At 55.2% G+C, this 22949-nt stretch overlaps 1 protein-coding gene across 2 annotated transcripts in view; it reads left to right on the top strand.

Moving 5' to 3' along the window:
- Positions 1 to 21343, top strand: part of RBFOX3 (RNA binding fox-1 homolog 3) — a gene marked incomplete at both ends in the record, with an annotated part of 75579 nt that extends 54236 nt beyond the window's left edge. The window contains 11 exons of one of the 2 annotated variants that reach the window (XM_080924448.1): positions 904 to 1158; positions 8305 to 8439; positions 10210 to 10263; positions 10996 to 11088; positions 12307 to 12367; positions 16814 to 16867; positions 16977 to 17109; positions 17648 to 17687; positions 18671 to 18732; positions 19754 to 19832; positions 21299 to 21343. In XM_080924448.1, coding sequence (XP_080780574.1) covers positions 904 to 1158; positions 8305 to 8439; positions 10210 to 10263; positions 10996 to 11088; positions 12307 to 12367; positions 16814 to 16867; positions 16977 to 17109; positions 17648 to 17687; positions 18671 to 18732; positions 19754 to 19832; positions 21299 to 21343 — 1011 coding nt within the window. Of the gene's footprint in view, positions 1 to 903; positions 1159 to 8304; positions 8440 to 10209; positions 10264 to 10995; positions 11089 to 12306; positions 12368 to 16813; positions 16868 to 16976; positions 17110 to 17506; positions 17688 to 18670; positions 18733 to 19753; positions 19833 to 21298 lie in introns of both variants that reach the window. The other variant, XM_080924447.1, reaches the window with a different exon arrangement.
- Between the last annotated feature and the right edge of the window lie 1606 nt (positions 21344 to 22949).

Raw genomic sequence — 22949 nt, 5'->3', positions numbered from 1 at the left:
AAAAGCAAAGGCACTGCCCGCCCAGAGAGGGCTGCCTCAGTGTGTTTGCAGCAGGAGACAGGGAAGTGAGCCAGTCCCCTCTCTCCGGCTCTGCCTGCACCCGGTGTTGCAGGATGGGCTCCTGACTGAGCTGCTCTTCTGCCTATGAGTGATCCTCACAAGTACCCAAAGAGCATGGGGTGGAGCCAGACCTGCATCCTCAGGTACCTGGCTCCCAGGTGACACTGAGGACCCAGGCACTCTCTTGGAGAGTCACTGTTGAGATCCTGCTGGGGATTAGGGGTCAGCAATGAAGGGGTGCTTATCACTTCTCTGGGCAGCAGACTTTCAAGGGGGCAGGAAGGAATCTGGGAGATCTCAGAGAGCTTCTGACCTCAAGGTGAACTGTGAGGCTACCCATTCTTCTGAGAAACTGAGGCTGGGAGCACCTTGGAGGAAGGGCTGGCAGGGGAAGAGGCTCCGAGGCAGGGGAACTGGGTGCTCCTTGAATGGATGGGTATCCATATCCGGGGGACACTGGTTTCAGTATTTCAGTGTATTGTTGGGGTGCACACCCGGTGAGGGGTGTGAAGATCTGTCTGTGTTGATTCCTGCAGCTTCACCTGAGTTCTTCATAGATGGTCTTCATAGATCATTGGTTTTAAAGATCTAGGTAAGGAAACAGAATTCTGAAGTTGTGCGCTCCTGACAGCCAGGGGTGCCCCACTTCAGACCAAGGCCTCCCGGTACCTCTATCCTGGCCCCTCCTGAAGCTCTGGGCTGGGGCCTCTCCTCAGGGAGGACCTGGGAGATGCCACGGAAAGCAGTGTGTGGAAACCACAGTCTCGAGTGGAAGCACAGCACCCCTTGAAGGCTCTGGAGGGAGAGGGGTTCTAACCAGCACTTTGCTTTCTCCACCCACAGGGTAATCAGGACGCCACGGCTCCGCCTGAAGCAATGGCCCAGCCCTACCCCCCTGCCCAGTACCCTCCTCCGCCTCAGAATGGAATCCCAGCTGAATACGCTCCACCTCCGCCACATCCCACACAGGACTACTCCGGCCAGACCCCCGTCCCCCCAGAGCACGGCATGACCCTCTACACGCCAGCACAGACGCATCCTGAGCAGCCAGGCACTGAAGCCAGCACACAGCCAATCGCTGGGACCCAGACGGTGCCGGTAAGAGACCCTTCCTACACAGGTCAGCCCAGGACTGTAGCGCAGAGGGTCCCCAGTACATGCTGGCTGGGTAGAACTTTCTAGAAAAGGCCTCTAGGTACAGGGTCAGGCTTTTTTGTCGGGCATAGATCCTCAGTCCGGTGAGCCTGCTTCCAGCCCCAGACATCAGGTGCACCTCAATTGATACCGAGGTTCCCGTCTGTGAGCAGGTGCCATGAAGGGACCACAGAGTTAGGTAGTGACCTCACTCAACCTGTCTGGGAGTATAGCAATGGCTGCTGATCTCCCGCTAAGAGAATGTAAGAGCCAGAGATTGGGCTGCCTAGGGTCTCGGGAGAAAGCAAGGGTGGGCCGTGGGTGGTGGGTGGCTGGCCACCCTGTGGAGCTGTCTCGGGTTGCAAGCCCTCCTATCATTTCTAATCACTTGTAATCTACCTGCTTGGCTGCCCTCCAATCAGATAGCTTCAATTACGTGGTTGTAATGCAGCTCGGGGGTAAAAGTGCTGAGCACAGCACTTCTCAGATTTCTTCACGGAGAAAGGAGTGGAAAACAGAGCCAGCCGCTTGGGTGGGCTCTGTCCTGTACCACCCCACTCCCAGGCTGTCCTGCAACCCCCCTTCCGGGCCCTGGTAGCTGCCACACCGGCTCTGGCCTCTTCTCTGGCTCTTCCCATTACATTCCCTGTGGGCCTTCCCATCCATTGCTCTGGGGCTTTGGGTTCATCCACCCATCCCGGCTGGCTCCAGCCCAACAGCCGGCCGCTGGCTGGCAGAGCCTGGGCAGGAGGCCAGCTCGCTCTGCTCTCCCCAGGCAGAGTGGCACCACCCTGGCATCTCCCCAGAGGCCCTCCAGCTGTGCTCCCTTAGCTTTGCCCCCACATCAAGCCTAGCTCCATGGATGCTGTATAAACCCAAATACTGTCCTCTGCATGGGCAAGGCATCTTCTACCATCCCCTGAACCCTCTGTGGACAGTCTGCCCACTTGTACCTGGGCTGGGGCTGTGCCTGACCTTATTCCGTGTCCAGCCAGTGTTCACCCTCCCTACACAAACACTACATTCTGAGAAGTGAGCAAAACCCTAGCTCCAATGCAGGACTTCTGACCCCACCCCCACCCCAGTCACCAGGATTCTTTCCGCTGTGGGCCGCAGGCTGTCAACGCCAACCTCTGGATTATAGAATTGGAAGTCTGACTCTAAGTCACCAAGTCCACGGTCTCTACATGCTCAGGATAGACAGAGGTGATCCCAGAGGTGACCCCAGATAGACCCTGCATGAGTCATAGCTATGTGGCCCAGGTCTTCGCTGATAGACTTTAGCAGACAAGCCCCATCTGACCAAACGTCTATGAACAAATGGTGGTGGGGAGTTGGGGAATTATCTCGTGAGCCATGGGGCCTGGTCAAAAGCAAATTACTATTGCAGATGGCATAAGGTGAGGGCAGGTAGCTTTGTAACCAAACAGCAGAAACCAGCACCGAAGCCTCTGGCCACCTTGGGGCTACTAGACAGATACAACTACCAGTATCTGAGTCAACTCCTCAGTCCTGCACAACACAGGCCAAGTGCCAGGTACCAAAGTGGCTCTGCAGCACAGAGGGTGTGTGACCAGCCCTGTCCTTTGGGTTCCACTAGTCCAAAGCAAAGATGTCAGGAAGCTGAGGGCTTCATGAGGACTGTCTGGGAGCACCCTGGAGAAAGCCGGGTTTTGAGGCTTGGTACCCAAATATCTCCGGAGGGACCTGGCTATGTGAGGGACTATCAGAGCCCTGAGAAACACACAGCCCAGACCGTCCTGCTCTCTGATTGGAGTGTTTGAGTCAAAGGTATCAGATTTTCTAACCATGTTTATTTCACCGTGAAGACAGATGTGCTAGTCTAACCTGAGGAGGTAGAAGGTGCTAGACCACTCGAGAGAGAACATTCAGGACACTGAGGGCTGCCCCTCCCCAGAACATCAGCCGTGATCTCTGACGTGGGATCACCTGTGCAAACAGAGCTCTCCACCTTGGAAGACGCTCAGTGAGGACAGGTGTGCCCAGTTCTAAGATTCCAGGAGCTGCTTGGCCCCGGGAGGAGCTGACTCTCAGAGGAACTGCCTAACCCACAGCAAAGCCAGCCCCTGTTGGCCTGGTCAGATGTCATCAGCCTATGTTGACAGAGGACTCTTTCCACTCACTTCTGGCCTTCTCTGGGCCTTTCCCTAAGCAGCCTGAGACTATACCAGGGATACCAGGACAGCAGCTAATTATGCTCAGAGCTCTAATCTAAGCCAATTTCTCCCACCCGGCTCAGAACCGCCCTTGACTTCCCAGAACAAGTGACCTGGTGTCTTCCTTCCCTCTTCCCCACGTCCTATGTACCTCATAGACACAGACACCATAGGGGCCCCTCTCCCCTGAGAGATTTCTTCTTGCTGATGAGCAGCCCTGATCCACAGTCACATCTCACTGATAGCAACCACTAAGTCAGCTCTAAAACGCTGATCCTGCCCCCAAGACAGGAGGTTTGCTTTATCTTTGCGCTATGATGCACAGGAGGGAGCAGGTGGTCCAGTAGTTGGCACACCTGCCAGGCATCCTCTTGTCTCCTATTCTTTAGAGACATATGTCCTGGGCCTTAGCTCAGAAGGGTTTTATTTGTTTGGGGACAGGGTCTCCATGTGACCTGAACCTGCCATATCCAGCAGGTTTCCCCAACTCAGAATGGAGGCATCTCTGTTCCTCACAGCTCATGACTCTTTCTGACAACCTGCTACTCAAACACAATGCCCAAAAAAATTAAGCAATAGAGAGATATCGGACCCTAAGGGACCCAGTCCACTGACCATCTGTTACTTCCAGAAGCGTCGGCCTCCAGGGTCCTCAGGCAGATACCAGCTGTTTGTCCTTAGCCAACCTCAATGACTGGTTATTCCTGGGAACACTCCTCATCATCACAGAGGGGACCTCTATTCTGTACCCCCACAATCTGGAGGTCCCTTCTGAAAGAGCCACCCCTATCTGTGATCCTGGCAGGAAGTCTGGAGAGCTGGGAGTTCATATACATGGATTCAGAGTCTCATATCTCTTACCATCCAGGGCCACCTGCTAAAGGCAATACAAGGTGTCATCACCAATAGGGCTAGAAAGCTCTGCACACAAAGAGGCACACCCTCAAGCAGTCCTTCCTTCACTCAAGGTCACGTGATCACCAGCACTGGAAGCCCAGAGGGCTCACACCCAGTCCTCACACAGAAGGAAGCTCTTAGAGAGACTGATGCATTGCAGGGTATCTGAACCCACTGTGAACCCCAAGACTGAACTGGAACAACCTTGTCATGGTGTGGCTCAGTCCTAGCATGCACCTTTCATCCAAAAGCTCAATAAAGTCAACCCCGGGTCAAGAGGCAGAGCAAGCAACCAGCAGACCTCCCTACTCCACCGATGTCCCAGAAGGAAAAAGCCCTTCTTCTCCACACAGTCTCAAATACCTTCAACTCAATGTCCTATTGTCTGGCTGCTTTCTCCACCTCTTCTTGATCTAGGGTTGTCTTGTGTGTGTGTGTGTGTGTGTGTGTGTGTGTGTGTGTGTGTGTGTGTGTGTGTGTTGTGTGTGTGTGTTTGTTGTGTGTGTGTTTGTTTTATTTTTTTTTTTTAAGATTTGTTTTATTGCCCAAAAGAGGGCATCAGATCTCATTACAGATGGTTGGGAGCCACCATGTGGTCACTGGGATTTGAACTCAGGACCTCTGAAAGAGCAGTCAGTGCTCTTAACCATTGAGCCAACTCTCCAGCCCTAGGATTGACTTTATTGAGCTCTCCGGTTAAAGGTGTGTGGGAGGGCTGAGCCACACCACAACAAGGATTTTCTAGTTCTTAATCTTGGGGTTAACAACGTGTTCAAATATCTTACAATGTCTACACACTTGGAAGCGCCAAGGAGGGGCAGACAGGAGGTGTCGTGGGCGGAGAGACATAAAGTGGCTTCTTTATTCCATCAGTAACTAAAGCCTTGGGTCCCTTGCTCCTTGGCTCCCAAAGGTAGATAAAAGTGCTCATGAGAAGGAAAGAGAGGAGGCTGAAGGCATCACCCTTGAATTCGCCATGGCCACTCCTCAGTGTGATGGCTCACCACCAACTTATGGGGAAAGGGTCAGTGCAGTAAGTCAGCTGGTGTGTGGCAGCCGGCCGAGGCGTGTGTACCGCTCAACCTCCAATGGAAGCACTGAGCTGGCACTCTGAAAGACACTCAAAGAAAAGACCCCTTGGGACCACGGGCGGAGAGCCCCTCCCCGTAAGCCCACTGCTTTGTCCACAAGAGTGACTTCACTGTGTACTCCAGGGAGCAGGAGGCACAGAGGCTGCGAGTGAAATCCCAACAGCCGGTGTAGCTCATGCCACATCCGCCAAGCTTGCCTCTTAACCGGTAACGGGGTAGCCGAGGCCTTCTGCTACCCACGGTCCCCCTAAAACCTCCCTGCCCGTCCTATCCAGGTGACTTACCACTCCTCTGTGCAGGGCTTGGCAGACCCGGGCACAGGGAGTCGGAATTCTCACGTCACCTTAGTCCCCAAGAGCTGGCACGCAGCCTTAAATGTACAGAGGTGGGAGAGTGAAGGGTTTGTGATAGCCAGGGCCGTAGGTATCCAAATAAAATTTCTCGGTGCATCTTACAGTTCTATAGGTTCTGAGCCCATTTACTTGCTGCTGTACATTGCTGAATAGTGTGGGGGAAACAAAGAAGCTCTGACACCCCAACTTCAATAGTTCCCCCCCACCCCCGCCAGTTGTCTTAGGAATTCCTGTGCTAGAGTGGCCACCTTGGCGGTGCTCATTGCTTCCCTCTGCTGGTCAGAAGCCAACATTACAGTCCCTGGCCGGACTGGATTCCTCCAATCCAAGAGAAAGATGACTTAATTAGTAGAGAGACACCTGCAGCTGCCTGCTATGTGGATTCCCACAGGGAAGGAGGGATCTACACCTGCTGTGGGCCTCAATAATCGCAGGCTGCTTGGGATGTTTTGCCTTTGTCCAGGGGCACAGCCGTCCCTTCGGAGTCTAGCTGTCACTTCTCTGCAATAATACTGAGAGCAAAGAGGAGAGTCGTGGATCTGGGCGACAGAGGTCCTCCGGGTGCTCCAGCGTGTCCCCAGAGAGCCAGTCAGCTCCTGCAAAGACACCCTGCTGTCCCGTTTCCCCACTGGGGTGGTTCGGGTGCAAACAGACCACTCCTGCCCACTACCAGCTGTGTCTTCCAGCCCAAGTCCAGCTACCACATCATAGGGCTCTGGGCAGTGTTATTAAACAATGGCTTAACAAGCCTGAGGCTTCTGGCCACCCTCTGCCTCTCACAAGCACGGAGGGAGGCCAGGTCATCCTTACAACTCCACTCACGGGGCTCAGAAGACACACACATCTATCATATTTGTTCAGGCACAGGTGTCTGATCTACTGACACAGACCGTCGGGTTGTCCGCATGAGTCGGAGAGAGGAAAGGGTCCCATGTTCACAACTGCGTCATGCATTAACCTGCCTCTAGAGGACATCTGGGTGTGAACTCTATAGCTCTGCATGTCTCCCAACCCCACAGCACCTGCCACCCAGTCTCTGGGAACCATCACCAGACCTTTCTGTTCTGGTCACCTAGGGTACTTACCACCAGAAGGCAGGTCAAAGGCCTCTTGGATGAGCACTAGAATGTAAGGGACTCAAATGGAAGGCCAGAGAGCTGCTCCAACTGAAGCCAAGCCTAGAGGCTCACTCGTGCTACTTAGCCACGGTGTGGTCTGGCAGAGACTGTCCATTTGGGCTCTGCCTTTTTTTCAGCCACAGCAGAGACCCAGGCACATTAGCCTTGGGCACACCTTCCTGAATATCCTGCCTCCAAGACACCCATACCTGTCACCAGTCCTGGAAAAGCACCGACTGAAATAGCCAAAGAACACCTGTGTTTCCCGGAAACCGGTAGGAAGGACCGCTGTGTCTGTCCCATCAACTGCCCTGCAGCTGCCTCTCTGCTCCTTAGGCCACCATGGAAACCACAACCACCGACGCTGACCTCTGACCTCTGTGCCACTCCATGATGCCTCCACCTCTGCCCCCAGGAAGACTCCGAGATCAGTGGATGTACTTGGGGGCTGATCCCTAAAACCTGCGGGGCCATGGGACATTGGGATTGGAAGACAGCCACTAGAGGGTGTGTCCCTGGCCTGGTGCTGCCATGCCGTGGAACTCAGTCCCTCTGGAAGACCTGGAGCAGCAGTGAGAAGAACTCCAGGGTGGGAGCTGAGGCATCCACCACCCCTGTGTGCGCCACCTCAGAGCTCTTGTCCCGGACACTAAAAGCTTTAGGGATGAGTGGAGCGCTAGACAAGCTGGTGGTGCGAGCTGACTGTGAACACGGAGGCCTCAGGCCTGGGCATCCGAGAAGATGGACTTCACCATCTTGGTGTGGATACCCACTCGCCACGCAGAACAGAGAAGTGCTGCTCAGTTTGCCTTTGCCGCTGGGGATGCAGCTGAGGGCGAGCCAGGCTGGAGGCAAACCTCGCCGAGGACATTGAGCGTACTGCCTCTGGGCTCCCAGCCCTCCAACACGAACTACAGGGTGGTGGGCTTGAACTGAGTCCTATCAAGCTGCCTGCCAGCGAGTGAGGACAACTAGTCTAAATGAGAACAGAATATGTGAGACTCACCCTAATATTTAAGGCACCCCCCCAGGGGTTCTGAGTGGCACAGAATGACCACTGTAGGAAGGAGCCTTGGCAATACATGGCAGACATGTACCCAGGGAGCCATTCGTGAAACCAACCCCATCCGGACACCAGAAGGCCCCCACTCCCAGAACTTCTCTGAGAGCAACAGCAGTTTTAGGCTAAGAGGCCACTGAGGGTGAAACTCAGTAGAGAATTTTGTGCTCACAGCAGACCTGGCAAAGGACAACTTAACCTGGTCCGGTGGGAGAGATGTGGTTCATCAGGACAGTAAAGGCTTGAAGGTGGGGCCTCCAGTTGCCCTACGAACCTTGAGAATTTTGTACCCAGCGTTTATTGGGGATCGCTGGCCCAGGGTGGGAAAAGCTGTGGTGGAGGGAAGGTGTGCAGGGGATGGGTGGACCCGCATTCTGCAGGAGCACCTCACAACCTGTCCCCTTTCCTCCGCAGGCAGAGGAAGCAGCAGAGACCGACAGCCAGCAGCTCCACCCTTCCGACCCCACGGAGAAGCAGCAGCCCAAACGACTCCATGTCTCCAACATCCCCTTCCGGTTCAGGGACCCCGACCTGCGGCAAATGTTCGGGGTGAGTGTGCGCACCCCACCCCGTCAATGCAGAGTCTCCTCAGGGGACTTCCAGATGTGATTCCTTAGCCGAGCACAAATGGGGTACCCAAGCTGAGAGTAGGGGTTTGACACTACTCCCCTGCCCCTGTTCCCAGGGGGCCACAGAGTCCCCCCAGAGCCCTGCAGCCTACCTGGAGGCAGATCACTGTTTCCCAGCAGAAGGTACCTGGAGGGACAGCCCAGCCTCCTGGCCCTACAGCCTCAGCCTCGTCTGACAAGACTCCCCTCTTCCAGGCTGATTTCCTGGCTCCCCACAGGAGGGGCACCTTGCAAATACAACTGGTTGAAAACAGTCAGCGGCTCCCTTCCCAGGTGCTCTGGGTGTTACCCTGGATTTTGCACGGATGGGCCTGGTCAGGGCAACCCCACACCAGGCTGCCCTGTCGGCTTGCTCCGGACCTGAGCACCAAGTCAAGTTCTGGTGTCCACGGGAGGTGGGGTTGCCATGGAGAAGAAGGCTGGGGTGGGGGGATATGGTACAGCTCCCTGAGCTCCTCCTCTGGCTACCGAACCGTGTAACCTGCCTCTGCTTCTCTCTGTCCCCCTCCTTGCTCCACCCCCTCTCTCCGCCTAGCACTATCTCCCTCTGCCACACCAGGCCATCCAGACCCCGAGTTCAGCACCAACCCTCTGTTCAGTCTTTCTCACACAAGCTGGGATATGGAGGGTGACTCTGAGAAGCTTGTGTGACCCTAGAATTGCACCCCCAGGCTTGGGGTGGGTTTCACTGGAGGACTCTCCGCCTCTCTGAGCCCGGGGAGCCTTAAGTTAAGCGGCTGACACTGTGGTAATCACTGGCTTAGCTCTCACCCTGCTCTTAGCTCAAAGGGTCCTAACAGAGCCCAAGGGTCCTGCTTCTAGAACGAGGTAAAGGCTTCCCCTCCCCTCAGAAGCTGGCAGATGAGGGCCCTATAGCTACCTGGCCCTCCAGGCCCTCTTGCCCCGTCTCAGGAATGTGTAAGTTGCTGGCCCAGGAGGACCTTGCTGGTATTGTTTGGAGACAGGGGTCACAGGTTCATGGTTTTGCTTACCACTGAGGGAGGGAGATAAGACTGACCATGGAGACTGTAGCTGGAGGGCTGGAAGAGATTGGCCGGAGCCAGAGCAATGTATTCTGGCTGGCAGGGTATCCCGTGCTAGCGGGAAGCCTGGGAACCAACACATATGCCTTTTCCACAGCACGGGGGGGGGGGGGGGGGTGAAACGTACTGAGGGTAAACGTACAGGGAGCCAGCTATCAGGATCCATCCACCTCCCCCGCCCCCGGCTCCGCCCACCTAGTTCTACCCCTACTCTTCCGGTCCCTTCACTCCAATGTCTTCCTTCTGCTTGCCAGCTTCCACTCTCCTCCCCACGTCAGAGGGGTTTGAAGGTCCCTCCCAATCTAGGGTCCTGATCTGTCATCTCTCCTGCCGTTTCCTGGGATAGCTCAGCCCCCCCCCCCCCCCACACACACACACACCTATTCTGGAAAAGGCCTGTCTGTCCGCATAGCTCTAATGCCTTGGGCATTCCATCCCAAGGCCAAGGCCAAGGCCCAAGAGGATCCCGGTGTTATGACGCATGCTCCTTAAGAAAGGCGAAGACCTCCAGAGGAAGAGAGGGGGGAGGGCGTCCCTGGGGTCCTATTTACCTGAGCCCAGTGGCGTCTTGGGAGTGAAATGGGTAAGGCTACGCTGTCATAACCCCTTTCTCCTGTCTTCCACCCCTCCTCTCTCTGTCTCTGCAGCAATTCGGGAAAATTTTAGACGTGGAGATCATTTTTAACGAGCGGGGCTCCAAGGTGGGTGCCGCACAGAGGCCGCCACCATTACAGCGCGCCGGCTGTAGGTCCCGCCAGGCTAACGTGTGAAATGTGCGTTTCCTTCCTGGAGAGCTTCGCGCCCGCTCGCTCGCCCGCCCGCCCGAGGACCCCTGAGCCACACGGGTGCTTGTACTCCCTGCTCTTCTGCCCCGCCCCCAGCTGTCTGTTGTTGCTACCAGGCTGCTTCTCCTCTTTTGAGCTGCCAGGACCTCCTGCTTGCATCCCAGAGCCCCCAAGCCCACTCACCCTTAGAGCCAGGAGGTTTGTGGGAGGGGCTGCAGAATCTGTAGGTCAGGAGGGCACCCAGCAAAGATAAGCTCTGCTCCCCTCTCCAGGAAGACACACACACACCCTGGGCTCCCAGAGCAAAATGGGGAGGACTGTTCCCCCATGGAGCCCAGCCTCAGCCTCTCACCCCAAGGTGGGGTTACAGTAGCAGGCACGGCCCCTGGCCAGGTTAACATCTCTTTGGCCCGTCTTCCTGGGAGGTGTCCCACATGGTGAGTGCGGGCTGGTCTCAGGCTGGGCTACCAGCTGCCCTTGCCTGGGGCCACCCCAGCCCCCCAGTACGATCTCCACGACAGACTTCTGACACTGAGAGCTGTCCTTCACTCACTTGCCCCCTCTCTCTCCCTCCCTCTGCCCCTCCCCCACCTTGCCTTCCCTTTTCTCATCCTGTCTTCTCCTGTCTGTCCTCCTCTCTGCTCACAGGGTTTTGGGTTTGTAACTTTTGAAACTAGCTCAGATGCTGACCGAGCCCGGGAGAAGCTGAATGGGACGATCGTAGAGGGACGGAAAATTGAGGTGCTCAGATAAGTGTGCGGCGTAGCAGGGCAGGGAGGTCCTGGACAGCATGCCCCATCCCTGGGCCCCCCTCCAGCCTGGTGGCTGCTGCCCACCCTACAAAGAGCCCAACAGAGGCCTGTGATTGGAGGAGGAGCTGCCCCAGAGGACAACCTCCCACCATCTCTTTTGGCTGAACTTAGCACCTGTCTGCTTGAGGCTCCCTCTGAGGGCTCCGCCTCTGACCTCCTTTCCCCCCATGGAAGAGTCCCATCCCTACACACACACACACACACACACACACACACACACACACACACACACACACACACACGAGGGACCCCAGGTGGTCTCCGGGGCTGTAGGCAGCCCTGCCTGTCCCAGGCAAAGAGGGTCCTCTCTTCGGGCAGCCTGAGCTGCAGCCTTGTGGAATCTCAAAGCTGAAGTGAAGCTAGCAGTGAGCAGAGCTGAGAGGATCACCCAGATACCCCACTTCTGCCCATTTCCTCCTCGCTGATTCTTCAGTGTGGCCTTGAGGTCCAGAGCTGAGCCCCCCCACCCCACCCCAGTATACCTGAAGCCTAAGGGACAACAATTAAAAAGGGTCCTAGAACTGTAGGAGCTGAGGGGTTCTGAGATCCCTGACCCCACCCACTACCCAGGCCTCTGGGCTCACACATGCTCACACAGTATAGAGGAGGCATGTGGCCCAGACCTCTTCCTCAGGCACTGCCTGGTCTACTTCCTCCTCCCCGCTTCCATGTGGGCCACCTCTGTCTTCTGTGTCATTGCCCCCCCCCACCCTGGACAGGCCTTACATATCTGGAACACAGGACCCAGTCCCTGGGTCTATCTTTCTCATGTTTCCCTCATGACCCCATCCTTAAATTCCATCCTGCAGAGTGGTCAGAGATCCTGCCCTGGGAAAACCGTGGTGGGATAGCAATCCGGTACACACTTAGGAGGGCAATTACCTGGAAGAGGATGTTCTAGAACCTGGCCTGCTGCCCGCCTGGGGCTATCTCAGAGGGCCTCAGTTTACCCGCAGTGTTGGGCTCTCCTGACTGGAACTGCTTCATGAAAAGCACCACTTTGGGCAAGGGTCCTGGACCCTTCTAGAATCAGCTTAGGATTCGGTGGCCTTCCTTCCCAAAGGCCACACCCCAAGGGTAAAGCCAGGGTGGCTGAGGGCCTACTATGAGTCTGACGTGCTCACCCTTCCTCTCTGTCTCTGAACAGGTCAATAATGCCACAGCCCGGGTGATGACCAATAAGAAGCCTGGGAACCCGTACGCCAATGGTGAGAACCCTTTCCCAGCATGCTTTAGGGGCCGGGGCAGAATCCTGGGGAAGCTGAGGTGAGCCTTCCTGGATACTCAACCATTGTCCCTGCCTGGTATCCCAGCTTTCCCACTTTTGTCCTGTTAGACGCCTGGGGTCACCCTCCCCAGCCACATAATAGCTGGTGTCTCCAGTCACACCAGTCAGAGCCCCCGAGCTTTTCCAAATGTCCATAGCTCTCATCTGCCATATAGTCAGGAACAAGTGCAGCAGTTAAGTTCCTGGGACACGAGAGAGGATAGAGGGCTCTGTGGTCTGCTGTGATGTCCTCATTCCCAATACACATACACAGGACAGGCGAGGAGGGGCCAGGGACCTCAGCCAAACTTCCAGACACCTCTGAATCCCAATCTTCTCATCCGAAAAGAGGAAAATTGGGGGATGAGGAAGCGTTTGCCTGGCATGCACGGAGCCCTGCGCTCCAGCCCCCCACTTCACATAAACTGGTGGCTGGTGGTGGTACACACCTATAAGCCCAGCCCCTGCAAAGTAAAGAGAGAGGGTCATAGTTCAAGGCCAGCCTGGGCTTCTTGAGACCATGGATCCGATGCTTAGAGCTGAGTAATGACAAGTACCATCTGTAAGGGCATCTCCGGGCTGGGGTTACTCAGGGCTGGGGACACTCGGGGCTGGGGTCACGAGTGTCAGTGTTGCGTGAGATGCTGACAGTGAGAAAGAGCATGTCCTTTCAGCCTTCAAAGGGTCAGCTACGCCATGAGGTTCCCAGCTGGCCTAAACCGTGAATGAACTATATGGCTGGGTATGCACACCTGCTGGCTGCAGGCAGCCTTTTCTTTGAGTCTGCTAATGCTGATGGCCGTCTCCATGGTGACTTCTAGAGACTGTAGTGAGGGTCTGCTCTGCCAAGTGAGAGCAAGTCTTCCCTGAGGGAGCAGTTTCTGTAGTGGGAGGGTTATACCATCCGTAGACAACACAACGACCCACCACTGCATGGATGGAGGAGGGACCACATCACAGCCGCCCCTGACCTTAGAGGTGGGCAAAGCTGGGTGAGTCTCTAGTACCAGAAATATGAGGCAGGACAGAAGGCAGAGCTGGTGCATGGTCAGACAGAGATCAGGTGATATGGTGTATTTCTGTTGCTATGGTAAATATCTGTGGCCAAGAGCAACTTGAGAAAGGGTTATTTGGCCGATCACAGTCTGTCACTGCAGGAAGTCAAGGCAGACATTCACGCAGGATCCTGGAGGCAGGAACTAAAGCAGAGCCCATGGAGGATGCTGCTTACTGGCCTGCTCAGCCTGCCTTCTTATACCATCCAGGACCACCTCCTGCCTGGAGTGCACCACTCACAGTGAGCTGGACCCTTCCACATCAAATATTGATCAAGAAAATGGCCCAGAGGCTTGCCCACAGGCTAATGTGATGGGTCATTTTCTCACTTGAGGTCAAGTTTGGGGGGGCGCTAACTAGCACAGAAGGATGGGTATTCTTGGGGGGAGTGCTAACTGGCACAGAGGGGGACTCTGCACAGTTCCAGTTTAGAACTGAGTGCCAACTTCCTCTCCCCATTTTTGCAAGGACTTGGTTCTCAAAATTCTGAGAACTTGAAGGTGTCCTGGATTTACCAGAGTCCCTAGTGTGTCATGGCTAACTTCTGCTAGCTAATGACTAGCGCAGGAGGTCAGAGGGTAGGCTTGAGGCGGACAGGATGTGGGATGTGTGGGTGGTGTGACAGAGGAGTGGTCACTATGGGGGAAGCCCTCCTGAGACTGGATAATACTCCCAACCCACAGAACCCCAGTCAGCCCTACACCTTGACCCTCATTAGATTGGTAAAGCCCTCTTCTTTAAGAGCTGGGTGTTCTGTTGGCCTGAGAACTTGACCCTGATTCTGTGCAGTGTGCCTCAGTCACAGGCTCCTGATTCTGTAACCTGGAGTCAATGAACACAGTGATCTAGCCAGTGTGGACATCTGCTACATGAGAGCCACGGGTATCTCAAACAACTCTCTGGACCCTGAACCAAGTCATGACGTCCACTAGGAAGTCTGTCTCCAAGGCCAGCCACCCATGCTGAGGAGACTGCTCTGGCAGGGAAGGGGCCTGTTGGCTTCTCTGGATCCATGAGACGTGGGTGGTCCTCAGACAACATAGCTAGAGCCCCCTTTCCCCTCTTCCCTCAAGATACTTGGGTCACACTGCTGTCTGGGAAGAACAGCAGGTTGAAGGCTGACTCCTCGGAGTACTGATGCTGGTTGCTATCAGGAGTAAGAGAGGCAGGAAGCTCTGCTCATCCTCCTGTAGGAGACTTGTGCTTGCTTCAGCGCCTCTGTTTGCCAAGCAAAAATCCCTGGGCTTCAGAGGGACAGCCCTGGGCTCACAGTGGCATGGCCAGATGGGGCATCAGCTCGTGAGGGCTTTAACTCTGAGTGATGTATTTATAAAAGGATAAAGAGAGCGGAGATATGTTCTATGGAGGGGTTGGTGAGGTGTGGGGGGGGGGAGGGAGTGTCCCCGGTGGACCCATGTTGGGGCATCCCTTCCCCCTGAGGGACCAGCCACATGATGGATAGTATAGAATAGTTTATTCGGGGCATGGGGAGGGAAGTTAAGAGGGTAGTAGAGACACGGAGAGAGAAGAGTAGGGGGAAGAGACCAGCCGTGAGCACGTGGAGAGAGGGTGGAAGGGAGTGGGATGAGGGGAAGAGGGCAAGAGAGCGAAGCGAAGGCAAGCAGCCCCTTTATAGAGCGTCAGGCTTACCTGGCTGTTGCCAGGTAACTGTGGGCTGAATGCTAACACTGAGTACTCTGAAGTTCATTATCGGGGGCTTGGGGTCCCCACCATAGGAAGCAGCCTCACGAGGTGTCCTACCTACAGTAGACACAAACAGCCTTCCAGGTGGGACCCCAGGCTGCTTCAGTTAAGCTGTGGGGTTCAGCTGGCGCAGAACCCACGGGCAAGTAGACATTCTCAGACAACCAGATCGGACAGGTCAAGGTGCCCAGGTCCCCAGGATGCAGCCCCCGACTCTCCTCTTCCCTAGGGAAGGTGGGACCAGACCAGCCCCAAGGCTTTGCTTCATGATGACTCATTCCGGAAGATGAAATCTTAGGGTAGATGCCCCCAGATTTCTTCTCTGCTAACCTTAGCTATGTGGAAGATTCCAGTTTAGAAGTGGGATGCTAGTGGCCTGAGGGCGGCACAGGGTAGATGTCACCTGTCACCCACCCTCCTGTAGAGCTTCCGTGTGTAGTCAGCTACGGTCCGTTGCTACTCTCTCGCTGACTGCCCAGTGACTCGGGTCCTCTCTGCCCTCTTCAGCATGCATGCCAGTGAGGAGACCAGAGTGAGTGAGGAGGGTGGGCTCATTCCTTCCCCAGCAACCATCTGACCTCTATGTTACCCACTGGAATCCAGCGGCCTTCTACCTCTGGAGGCTCCAGGGATCCGGCCTTTGCTCCGGAAGCCCATTTGGGAAGAGGACTGCCCACCTGCAAGAAGGGACAGGCAGGGGTGCAGAGTCCAGCTAGGGTCCCAGAGTGAAGCCAATCACACACACACACACACACACACACACACACACACACACACACACACACTGCCAGTCTGTCTCTGAGTGTAAAACAGGGAGATTGTAACACCTGCCCTGGTGCATGATGAGACCCTCAGGAGTAACTATGGTATTTATGGTACACAAGACCTATCAACCACCATTATTCTTCGTGTGTGTGTGTGTGTGTGTGTGTGTGTGTGTGTGTGTGTTTGTGTGTGTGTGCGCACTCGCGCGTGCGTGTGTGTAAGTATATCATAGTATGTGTGGGGAGATTAGGGAACAACTTGCAAGAATTGCTTTTCTCCTTCCACCATGTAGGTCCAGGGACTTGAACTCCGGTCACCAAATTTAGTGGCAAGCCCCTTTACTCACTGAGCCATCTTGCTGACCCTGTCACTATTCTCTTCAACCCAATGGGCCTCCTCCCATCTTCCCCAGCAACCCTACTGAAAGACTTGGGATGAGAGCGTAGAGGGTGGGGCCCTTACTAAGGGAAGGGAGCCCCAGGAACCTCAGGACAGCAGGGAGACTTGGGGCAGAAGGTAAAGAACCCTCAGCAGTGAATCCTTTGCCCCAGCATCCAGTTGTTTTCAAGTTGTACCTCCCTTTCTATTGTACCCCAAGTTTCTGACACCCCAGGACAAGGATGCCCAGGAGCAAGCTAGGGGAAGTCACAGTGCAGGGGGAACCTAAGAACACCAGAGTGGGGTTGCTGGTGGCTATAGATGGGGACAGGGACCCAGGCCAATGGCCCGTCATTTCTGCCCATTCCCCGGTGGGGTCCTACCATTTGCCATTCCCACTGCCTTTGGGGGCGGGGGGGTCCCAGGCATAAGAAAAGGTGGGAATGTATGTGGGAAGCCAATGGTTGTGTTCTTTTTGTTCTAGGCTGGAAGCTAAACCCTGTGGTAGGAACAGTCTACGGGCCTGAATTCTATGCAGGTAATGGCAGGGAGGACTGGGTGGGTGGGGTGGGGGTAGGGCAAGCGGGCTGTAAGCCTGGACCATCTCTTCACTTCTCTCTCCCACGCTCTTGTGCCCCTTTCTGCAGTGACCAGTTTCCCCTACCCCACCACGGGTACCGCCGTCGCCTATCGGGGTGCACACCTGCGGGGCCGGGGCCGTGCTGTGTATAATACGTTTCGAGCTGCACCACCTCCGCCCCCCATTCCAACTTATGGAGCGTGAGTACCTGGAAGGGGAGGCTGAAAGAAAGCCAGGGGGCGTGGGAGGCAGCCCTTTCAGGACCGTGGGGCAGGACAGATGGTGGGGACCTCAGAACCCTGCTGCAACTCCCTGCATCATCAGTACCCCAGCATGGGGGACACCTCCAGGGCCCGCTGGCCTCTGCGGGCCATCAGCACGTCATCTGAATGTTAAATGGGGCGTGTGCCCTTGGGTCCAGCAAGTGCCTTCTGGGAGCTCTCTTTGGTCTCTTCCCCGGGGTCCTGCCCTCTACTGCTGAAGGGGACGGCTGCCTGTGGGGGAAGGGAGGGTGGCAGGAACGGGCTGATGGGCCCCTGGGTTCTGGGAAAAAGGAGCTGACCAGCAAGGGTGTTACTCTATTGTTATACCAAACAGGGCACTGGAGCAAACGCTTGTTAAAATGCCAGTCCCGTGGGCGGGGCTGGCACCGTGCCCCCTCCCTCCTCAGCAGACACCGGAGCCGGCCTACCCCACCTCTCCAGCGTTCCCACCACTCTCTTGTCCGTTTGCTTCCAGGGTCGTGTATCAGGATGGATTTTATGGTGCTGAGATTTATGTAAGTGTAGCCCTGGGGAGGGAAAGGGCAAGTCCAGCGTTCTGTTTGTGTCCTTGAGAAGTCTGTCTGCCCTTTGGACGCGGTGCCCATGTGCCAGCGCACATAGACCCATGGTATCTGTAGAGATGCCGGCACACCTCAGTCTGGGTAATGGTTGTCCCAGGAGCCCTATAATCGTGTGGGATCCTGTTGCAGGTGCTGAGGGTTCTATGAGGGAGATCAAGTGGCCCTCTTCCATCCCTAATCGTAGTAAGATCAGCATCTGAGAACACTCTTGCCTGATGTGGAGGCCCTGAGAGAGACCAGAGGCAGGCCCCGGTGCCCATTCTCTCTCAGTGAGGTTCTGTGCCTCGCTCTCCCTTTGAAACTGTGCTCATCCTTTCTGTGACTCTGAACCCTCAACAAGAAGCCCACAGAACAAGCCTGGCTGCGCCTGGGCCCTGGGAAGCTCTCTGTAGTTAACTACCCACTGTCCAAGGCTAAAGCCTTGACTGAACCAGTCCCCTTCCAGGGCTCCTTCATCCATCCCGGCATTCCAGACTGCCCATAGTCACCGGTGGGTTTCCTGTGACTGTCAGCATTCAAGATGTGGCTGGACTATGGGTGGGTCTGTGGGCACTTAGCGTGTGCCAGGGCCAGCATGCAGCCAGACATACAATCAGTGCCCATTAATATGGGCAAGTTACAAATTACAAATGGTTGTAAGGAAGGAAGGAAGGAAGTGACAACCCTACCTCATCTTGAATAGTGAAGTCCTCAGGCCTCCCCATCAGACCCACAGACCAGGTTCTTAGGACAACCTAAGCCACCCTACACCAAGGTGGGAGTGCACAGTTGGGCCCAGGAGACCTGAGGAGGTCTGCAGCCCCTCCTAAGAGCCTGGCCCTGCTGGGTCTGTGCTCTCCAGTTTCTCTGGCTCTGCTTCAATGAGAGTGGGCCTCACTAAATCCATCCGCCATCTCTCCTTCCTGCCTCCCCTGCAGGGAGGCTATGCAGCTTACAGATATGCTCAGCCAGCCGCAGCCACAGCAGCCTACAGTGACAGGTAAGGCCAGGAGCAGCAGGCTGCACAGGGGCTTGTGGTGGGCTCTTTGGAGGGTGGGTCCAGACAGACAGGAAGCCTCACCTACCGCACAGGACCTATGCGTGCCTGTGTCTGGTGAGGGCAGGGTCCGGAAGGGAAACAAATCCAGACTGAGTTCAGAGATCCATGAACCCTTGAGCCCCGACTGGTCCCTTCCTTCTAACTCAGGTAGCAGACAGCACCTGATTCTCAAGACGGGGGTTAACAGCTCTCTTACAAGGAAAGCAACTAGGTGCCTCCATTTGGCCTCTGGAAACAGTCCAAATATGTATCTGGGAGCACCCAGCCCTTCCTCCACCCAGCTGTTGTAAACATGCTCAGAAATGTCTGTGCTGGCCTGCTTTGTTCAGGGGCCAGTCCTCGATGGAGGCTGACCTTAGTGCTCTTTCCCTTAGACTCTTGACCTGGTTGCTTCAGGGTTTCTGTTTGGGCCATATACTAGATCTTCACAGAAAACTATCACATTTGTCCATGTGCCCTGGTGATCTAGGAGATGCTAGAGCTCCCCACACCCCACGCCCTTCACACAGTATTGTTACCCCGCCTTATAAAACGGACAAGGCATGCATGGCCCAGGTCTGTCCTCTAAGAACTTGTCACAGCACAGATTAAGTGACCAGAAGGTCACCCAGGACTGAGTGCCACCTCTTGGGTCATAACGTTCCTGGTCCCCACCTCCATTTCTCTCAAGTCTTTCAAACCTTTTCCCGAGATCTTAGCTATTGGGTCTTGCTGGGGACAGAGTCAAATGAACTTGTTAAGGACACCAGCCCCTCCCTGTATCACTGAGCAGAGCACATCGCCCCTAACGAAAGGGGCAGTCTGCTGAGTTCTAGAAACTTCCTTCTATACCGGAAGGTCAGACAGCTGAGAGGGTCTCATAGGGGAAGGAGGAGTCTTGTGGGAAGGAGGCTGGTCAGCTGGTGCCTGCTTCAGCCGCCTCTCCTGCACCCACCCCGCACCCACCCCTGCTCTTCCCTAGTTATGGCAGAGTGTATGCAGCTGCTGATCCTTACCATCACACCATCGGCCCCACAGCAACCTACAGCATCGGAACCATGGTAAGAGGAGCCACCAGTAATGAGGAGGAGATCCATCCTGTAGTGGGCGGGGCAAGGCTACAGGGGGAGGCTGAGACCTCTAGCCAGTGCCTACTTGGGAAGAACTATTGGGAGAGACCAATCCTCCATTATGACCACACCTCTGGGAAGCATATAATGGCCACCGTCCTGTCCAGGTTCCCCCGTTCCCAGTATCAGGAGAGCAAAGGAAATCAGCCACAGCCTTTCCTCCCTGCAGGGGCTCCAGAGGCCTGGCCTCCCGGTGAAGTGCCTGAGGTTAATCCCTCGAGGTTCCACCCTCACTTGGTAGGAGATTAAAGTACAGCAACTCTCTTACCAAACCCTCTTCCCAGCCTACCCTGGGATGCTGAGGATATGGTCCCCAGCAAGGTGGGAGAGTCAGTGGGTTGGTGTGTCTGTGTGTGCGTGTATGTGTGTATGTGTGTGTGTGCCCAGACGTCAACACAGCCCAGCCCCTCTGTGCCCACAGTCTGTGTCCAGTGAACACCCACTTCCTGTGCCGCCCACACCTCCCCCCAGGGATATTGTATGTTTTCAGCTTGGCATCCAGCATCAAAGATGAAAACATTTGGGGGGCAGTCAGGAAAGAGAGAAGGCTGAAAGGCAACATGAATTTTTTTTTTTTTTTTTTACTTCCTTTGGTTTTGATTATTCCCTTGGAATTTTTGTCTTTGTTGATTTTTTTTTTTTAAGGCCCAAACATCCTGAGCAGGCCTATAGCGGCTCTAGCTAGGATGGTGCCACAGCCATCCAGGAAGAGGCCAGGGACTGGGCCCTGAAGGCCCAGACTGCCTGCAGACCTCAGCCTGCAGACAGCTGCTAGCCAAAGGCCACTGCTGGCTCCCTGGGCACGCTTGTTTCCCATTTAATTTTTAACACCATGGAAGCTTTCTCCAACTTTTTCTTCCCGTCTCCTGCAAAACCTGGGGCTGGGGGTGAAAGACACCACAGAAACCTCTCTGGCAGGACACAGAAAGGAACCTAGGAAGCCCTGGGGGGTTCGGATACAGGGCAGGAGCTGTGACCAGCAGGTGTGTCCCTCCAGTGGCTCCAGAGCTACTCAGCCTAGGAACCCTGTCAGGATTGTCCTGACTTACCCTGCAGACAAGAAGAGCTCACATTTAGATACCCTCCACCAGAGGGCACAGTGGGCTCAGGAGAAGCCCCAAGAAGTGGCACAGAGACAGAATAAAAGTCTGCAAGAGAGGACCATCCCTCCCAGCCCCAAGATCACCACCACAGAGGAACTAGCCCCTCCCCCCCAGGTTGCCATGACAACCTGAAGCCCATTCTTCCCAAAGAAATAACTGCTGGGGGAAAGAAGTTGGGATTTAGCTATTTCTTTCTTTCTTTTTTTTTTTTCCTTATTTTTTTTTCTTTTTGATTTTTCCTCCCGATGCCAAAAGATGGTACTGATTGGCTGTTTTTCATCTTTGATGTTGCAGGCTAGCCTCTGCCGAGGAGGGTACAGCCGCTTCACCCCCTACTAGCAAGAGACCCCCCCTCACAGCATTCACACCACAGCTTATTCCAAACCAAACCCTACAGTCCCAACACCAGGCACAACCGCCAGGAGGACAGTGCGCCCTCCCAGTCAGCGGCCAGCAAGCTGACCCTCTGCGACTCTAAAGTCAATAGATTTTTACCTCCAGCCAGCTGGTCTCCCCACCCCACCCATGCTGGTGTGTGTGTCTCTGACCCTGGTTTTCCTGTATGTCTGAACCTTGGTTTCCTATCTTGACGTTGTTGTACAAGCCACTTCAGGTACGGTATGCATACAGTGGGAGCCAGGCCGGGGGGATGGCAAGGTGCCGTGCCAGGGCTGTACCCATGCCTTGGGGCAGCACGGGCCCTTGGGGCTCCAGAAGTGCCAGGCCAAGCCTCCCTCAGAGCCGCCTCAGCCAGCCCCTGCAGGCCTGGCCACCCCAGTTTGATGGCTGACAGAGGAGTTCCAGGCCTAGTCAGTGGGATCCCCCAGTGGGAGGGGCTTTCACCCACCTTTCACAAGGAATGTCAGGAGCATCCCTTCTCCGGCTTCTGCTCAGCTCAAGTTAATGTTTCTATTAAAGTTTACTAACGATCTTCCTGTTCAAGTAATCACAAGCACACTGTTCTGTGTGCAGAACTGCCATGGTCACCCTGGCTCTGGGACTCCTTACAGACATGAAAATGTCCCTGCCCCAAGGTTACCCTGCATTGTCTGTGGATCTGGAGACCATCTGAGGCTCCTAGAGCTAACGGCTCTGGGTATTTTTCCTTGACCTACAGAGCCCATCCCCAAGCCCCAACATACCATTTCAGGAAAGGGAAGCGTTCCAATAGTCAGACCAGGGACACAGTATCAGTTTCCTTCCTCTGGCCTCTCCGCAGCTACCCAAGCCTCAGTTAGCATGCGTGTGCCTCTGTGGCCTGTGGAGGCCTACCTAGCTCCACTGCCTAGGGTCCCAGAAAGGATGCCAGTTGGTACCTGAAGTCAGGCTGAAACCCTAGAGAAGTAGCAAACGCTAATCCCTCCACTCTGGGGGTTCAGGGCCACAAGGTAACCAAAGCTGTAAGTGCCATCAAGCTCTGTTGTGGATAGAGCCCTGCTCCCTCCCTTCCACCATACCCTGCCCTCTACCGGGTCCAGATATTATCCGCTCCCAGCCCTGCCCATTGCTTCAAGATGGTCTACTTTAGGTCTAGCTTGTGGTGTGGTCCCAGAAGCTGTGGTGAGGGTGTGGGTAGGTTTGGGGGGGTGCGGCCTCAGGGCAGGTTTAGGGGGAAGTGTGGCTTCAGATCGGATCCCAATCCACAGGCACAGTGCCCCCTCCCGCACCCCACCCCAGCATGCTGCAGCCGCCCCTCGGAAACTGCAAGCCCTCATTTCTGTTTCTGTTGTAGTGAAACCTTCCACCGTCTCCTTCTCGGACCATGAAGGGCAAAAAACAAAAACAAAAACAAAAAACAAAAAAAATCACAAAACAAAAAACAAAACAAAAAAAGATGTTAAGATCCAAGCAACAACAACAAAAAATACCAACCAAACCAAGAGGCATCCAACCAAGTCCACGTCTGGCGTACACCCGCACCGAGGGAGCTCGTCCCCCAGGGGGC

The sequence above is a fragment of the Micromys minutus genome (assembly GCF_963924665.1).
Source record: "Micromys minutus genome assembly, chromosome: 10".
In the NCBI taxonomy this organism is placed as follows: Eukaryota; Metazoa; Chordata; class Mammalia; order Rodentia; family Muridae; genus Micromys; species Micromys minutus.
Note: the sequence above shows the minus strand (reverse complement) of the source record. Positions and strands in the feature narration are given on the sequence as shown.